The following is a 5894-nucleotide window of genomic DNA, read 5'->3' on the forward strand; positions in this document are numbered from 1 at the left end:
ACACACACACACACACACACACACACACACACACATTTATGTACTGGCATGTCCAGCCCCCAGAGCATTATTTAAAGATGAGCTATTTAAATGGAGTCATAATAAAAAATAACAGCTAACATAAGTGTTTTCTAAGATGATAGAAGAAAATACATATACATTTGTAACTATAAGTGACAACATATATGCTGTCAATATACGTAAGAGAGTAAGTAGAAAGATGCTACTTATTGTGGCGAATGGAAAAAAGACCACTGTCCTCAAATGAAAAAGTTAATTCTGTTTATAAAAGATAAAGGAAAAGAAAATAATAAAGGGCAGAAATACATTTTAGTATAACATTTACAATCTCCTAATAATATCTCATCTTCTTTCTTGCAGAACTTTTCTGTTACTGTCTCCTTTGTTGTCAAAATAGTTCCAGAAAAGACATGTCTAATGACTTTTTCAATAACATGTAATATCTTAATCTTGCATATACTTCTTATAACTCCTTTTAATTAATGAAAATATTTCAGGAAAAAACCAAACACTACTTCCCCCAAGAAAAGGAAAAATTTCATGATTTAACAAAAAGCTACTTCTGTTGCTCTTAAAATATTAGCCCAATATAGTTTTGTTTTTAGCTTAAAACTTTTGATCCAAAATTGAACGTCTGGATTTTGAGAACCTACATAGCTCTATAACACCCATGGAATTTCAAGTTTAGTAATCACCAGCACTACTGGCAATATTAAAGAGTATGTTTCAAAAATATAAATGAATAAATTTAAATACATTAATATTTTTAAATGGTTAAATAAGAGAATGACAACTGAACAAATGAATAAAAAAGTGAGGACTTGAATTTGCAAAATTCTTGTAATATGAACATAATATAAAATGCATAACTTAACTTCTAATTTTTATTATAATATGTTCAAATCAGGGAGCACTTTATATGAAGTCCACCTGGAGTATTCGGTAATCTATTATGCATTTCCCTATTTGTTTGGCTTTGGATGTTGACAAAGACATTGCAAGTATCCTTATATTTCATAGCAATTTTAGTACTTAAATGATTACTATGAAATTCACCCCAAATTTCCTTACAGTTGAAAAGCAGTGAAGAATATAGAAATATTTACTTTTATCTTAAGTACCATCTTTGTATAGTACAATATTTTCATTTCTCTTAAAAACCTATGACAATTGATAGTCATTTAAAGGTATAGAGCAAAATTCATGACCTTGAATTTTGAAATAATTACTAAGGTAAAAATGTTTAGATATCTTCACAAAATCTAATCCATTAAATTCCAGAAAACCTAACTCTAATAAATAAAATACTACGAGAAATAATAAAGTTGAATTTCAACCAATTAAAATTATTAAAAGTGAGAAAGTTGATGGTTAAAAGCACAATTATGTTTTTTTAAGAAGAACTTGGTTCCTAAAAACTAGCACCACATTTTAAAAACACTATTTGATATTCCAAAAAGAAAAATTAATGTAGTGATTACATACTGAAAGTTGTCCTGATAAGAACTGTGGAACATCCCTCAACATGCCAGGACTCATGGGAGAGGTAACAGAAATAGAAGGACGATCCATTTTTTGAGATTCAAATGAGCTAGAACCTGAAACGATAATTATACATAAAGAACGATAATAATGGCTCTTCCCTAGTTTTTAATAACCGTTATCATATATCTCTCATATTATTTATTTTTAAATGTTCACAAAATGTCATTAGATAAATCATCAACCACAATGTTCCAAATATACTTAGAGGTTATTTTTTTGGAAGCATAAATCCATAAACATAAGGGATTTTCTTAAGACCAACATTGAACCATTTTCTATGCCAATTATAGTAGAGACAGACCTCTACTTCAGGACTTAGTTACTTTTTATGTTATTAAAAATAGAAACAAGGAGGAATAACCAAAACACAAATCAATAAAGCAACATAAATATAGGCTGAACTTGCAATTCTAAGAACATAAGTGCTAGAATGTCCAAAATTATTAAATGTTTCCAGGAGGTGATTTTTTAAACTATATCTAGAAGGATATAACAAATTAGATTGGCAGAAAGGAAGTGAGAGACTATGTAAAAAGATACAGAATAGCAGAAAAAGCAGAATTACTGTACCCAGAAAGTATATGTATGAATTTATTTCTATGGAGGGGAAGGGACAAGTTGGAAAGTGAATAGGAATAAAAGCTAATGGGATACTGTGGGAATTGTGTCCCTGGAATTCTGGGCTATGCACTGTGGCACTAATGTATCCATAGTAAGTTTTATGAGTGAGATTAAAACTTCATTTGAGGAAGATGACTTCACCAGCTATTTAAAACGTGGATTAGAAGGGAAAGGGATGGAAAAGAGTTAAGGGCAAATAGATTGAATAAGATAATAGTAGTACAGGTAGTGGAAATAGAATGGAAAGAAGGAATTTAGGCAATATCATGAAAAAAGAAAATGAGGACTCAGAAACTAATCAAATGTGAGAGATAAAGGAAAGAGAAGGGAAAACAAGATTTTAAGCATAAGAACCAGACATAGGGTTAAGACAGTTCTCTGTGTCTGTGGTGTTCTCTGGATAGGACAATGGTGATATTCAAAGGGATTTAGAACACTGCGGAACATCTGGGTTTAAGGGAATGGGTGGATAAGAACTTAGTTTGGAATACAGTTACCCTACAACACAACTAAGATATCCAAGAGGAGATATAAGCAGGTAACTGGAAATACACATAGGACCAACTCCAAATGGTGGGGTAGAGGCTAGTGTTAGAAATTAAACTGTAGAGTTGGATGTCTAATTGGAGATACAGGTGGGTAAAGCTTACTTCTACAGAGAGTATAGTGTAAAATGAAGGGGAAACTGCAAGCCTTGGGATCAGAAGTAATGGTGGTAACTTTTAAATTATTTAGCAAGTAGAAAGAATTATGCCTTTATTCTAAGAAATAAGCTGTTTTCTTACTCTAAAGCTTGCTAAGCTTCAGGTAGCAGTAAGACACTTAACAGAATGTATTCATTAAACATAAAGGGATGAAGGAATAACAATAGACCCTAGCTGGCAATTAAAACCACAAGAAGAAAAGAATTTATTGAGGAACCAGGAAAAGAGAGTGAAGGACTGGGCTTGGAGAAACAGATTCTTCAATGTGTAAAAAATAAAAGATTGGATCTAATTTGAGAAAGGCCCTTGTCTACATAGGAACAATTTCAGAATTGTAGCCTAGGCGCTTTTTATAACAAATAGCTAAAATAAGATAAAGGGTTCCACAGTGCTCACACAATATCTGAGTGATATAATAAAGGTGCATACAAGTTTTACCTACCCCATAGGATTGTTGTAAGAATTCAGTGTGATAATATTGGTACAACATCAAGTGCAGTTGCGAGTATTAAATAAAATGGGAGTATTGAGAATGATGATGATGATGATAATATCATTTTATAATAATAATTATATTATTTATTTATTGCATTATGGGTTTATGTGATCATGATATTATTTTGGATAAAACAATTTAGCACTTAGCCAAAGGTACTAAATCAAATAGGTCATGTGACCATATTTTAAAGTATAGAGTGATGGCATTCCAAAAAGACTTCACTTTTCTGGTGAAAATTTTAAAGAAATTTATGCTTATAATCGTAAATATGAAACTAAAAATCTATTTTGATAGTATATTCTCAATTATTGTGGTATATAGAGAATCTGACCACTTCTCACCACCTCCGTTGCTACCACCATGATCTAAGTCACCACTGTCTTGGCATCAGGTTATTAAGCTAGTACTCTCACTGGCCTCTTTACTTTTATCCTTGACTCTATTTATTTTTAACATAGTAGCCTGATTTTAAGACTAAATATCTCCTCCAAACCATCCTATAAAGCTCCCAATTTCCCTAAAAGTAAAAGCCAAAGTCCTTGGAGTGGCATATACAGCCTATGCAATTTGTCCATAATTCCTCTATCCTGATTCCTACCATTCTCCCCTTTGTTGACTCCATTCAGTCACAATGGCCTCCTTACATTTCCTTAAATGCACCCTAGGCTTTCCTGCCTTAGAGCCACTGAACTGGCTGGACCAGTACCTGGAAAGATCTTCTCCGAGGTAGCCACTCTTTCAATTTTTGCTCCCATCCTTCCTTGTCAATGTGATCTATCCTGGTAAACATATTTCAAATTGCAACCCCCGTCCTCCTTTCTCCCAATATCACTAACTCTATTCTCAATCAATCAAGAAATTTAGCTCACTGGGAAAAATTCATTTGTTTAACATTAAAATAGTACTCAAAAACAACTAATAAAAAGTATTCACTTATTTGACATTAATTAAACTTACATGTCTACTGTTCCATTACTGCGTAGACGTTAAAGCAGAACTGTTATCCAACTTTCCAAAAATATAAATTACAATAAATTTAATTATTAGCTAGTTTGTTCCAAGCATTTCTCCCCACTTACTGAGGGTGAGATTACAAAATAGCAAATGTTTTAAATGGGGGAGACTTATGGGATGAAACTTTCAAAAGCGATAGATGTGTTCATAATTTTTTACTGTGATGATGGTATATATGGTATATAGGCATTCCAAAACTTACTTAATTGTGCAATTTAATTCTGTGCAGTTTACTGTAGTATAATTTAGTAATGCTATCTAAAAATCCATAGTAAAGATAATATGGTTAAAAAAATTTAAAATATTACAAAATTTAGTAACCTTTTTTTGCACTGACATGAAATAATGCTAAATTTCCCATCTTTATGAGATTGTATACTTAACAACAAGATTAACATATTTCTTATTTCACATTAATAGATAAAATACTTCATTTGACTTCTGATGAATGAATTACATCATTAACAACATTTTCTTCTAGAATAAATGAGACTCACTGGACTCCAGTTGTGCATGTGTGCTATCAGGTATTCTAGGTATATCTCTGAAATGACAGAAAAAAGAACACGAGAAACTGTTTCAAAAATTAATGCAGCTACTATTTTTTATTATTATCAACCTGTATTATAAAAGGACAGTGTGAAATGAAGAAAACTGTATGGGAACAGCATTATATAAACAAAAAACAAATAAGCCTTACTACTTATTGCTAAGAAAAATATTCTGGGCTAACCCTATTTAAAAATAATTAAAATTGACATGAATTTGTAGCAGATTTATAAAAACATAGACTTTATTTTCTATGTGCCTCACTACACAATTATCTATTATAAAAAAATTTTATATTCAATAAGATAAGTTTTACAGATACATTTTAATTCTATTCTGTTTATTTTTACCCACTGTTCTAAGTCAATAACATTGAAGTACAAATAAAATATCACCGAGACAAAAATTAAAATATTCAGATTGTGATTGAAACTTTTTAAATGTAATAACATCATTGAGAAAAGGCAAACATATTTCTTATTTGGACCCTCAAATTTACCTTGTAACTATATTTATACCAAAAACAAGTGTACATTTTTTAATATTAATGGTTAAGGTCATTCAGAAAATTACATAAAAGACTACAAATTATTAATATTTAAAATATTAAAGAAAAATATGATTTGAGGATCCTTTAACACCAAGAAATACATTTGATAAACACACTAAGTTGCAGTTTTACCAAAGTATGAAACTATGAGGAGACAAAATAGAGACAAAATAAAAAAAAATGGATACAACTGCATGTGCCAGATTCATTACTTTGAAAGGAACATTTCAATAAAACTAAGTTACAAACCTGAGTCATTTTCTCCAGCATTTTTAAAAAGGGATAAAAATAAGGAAGCCTAATTATTTCCTGAATGAATGAAAACTGGGCAGCATTATTCTACAACAAGGAAGAATTTCTGTAGGCTACACCCCAAATAGGCATTTAATAA

At 30.8% G+C, this 5894-nt stretch overlaps 1 protein-coding gene across 1 annotated transcript in view; it reads right to left on the reverse strand.

Moving 5' to 3' along the window:
- The window catches only part of LOC105809674 (regulating synaptic membrane exocytosis protein 2), a gene marked incomplete at its 3' end in the record, with an annotated part of 659796 nt that overhangs the window by 247941 nt on the left and 405961 nt on the right, over positions 1-5894 (reverse strand). The window contains exons 7-8 of the mRNA XM_012643523.1: positions 4902-4948; positions 1507-1619 (exon numbers count right to left, since the gene is read on the reverse strand). Coding sequence (XP_012498977.1) covers positions 1507-1619; positions 4902-4948 — 160 coding nt within the window. The remainder of the gene's footprint in view (positions 1-1506; positions 1620-4901; positions 4949-5894) is intronic.

Source organism: Propithecus coquereli, unplaced genomic scaffold (genome assembly GCF_000956105.1).
Source record: "Propithecus coquereli isolate 6110/MARCELLA unplaced genomic scaffold, Pcoq_1.0 Scaffold2, whole genome shotgun sequence".
In the NCBI taxonomy this organism is placed as follows: domain Eukaryota; kingdom Metazoa; phylum Chordata; class Mammalia; order Primates; family Indriidae; genus Propithecus; species Propithecus coquereli.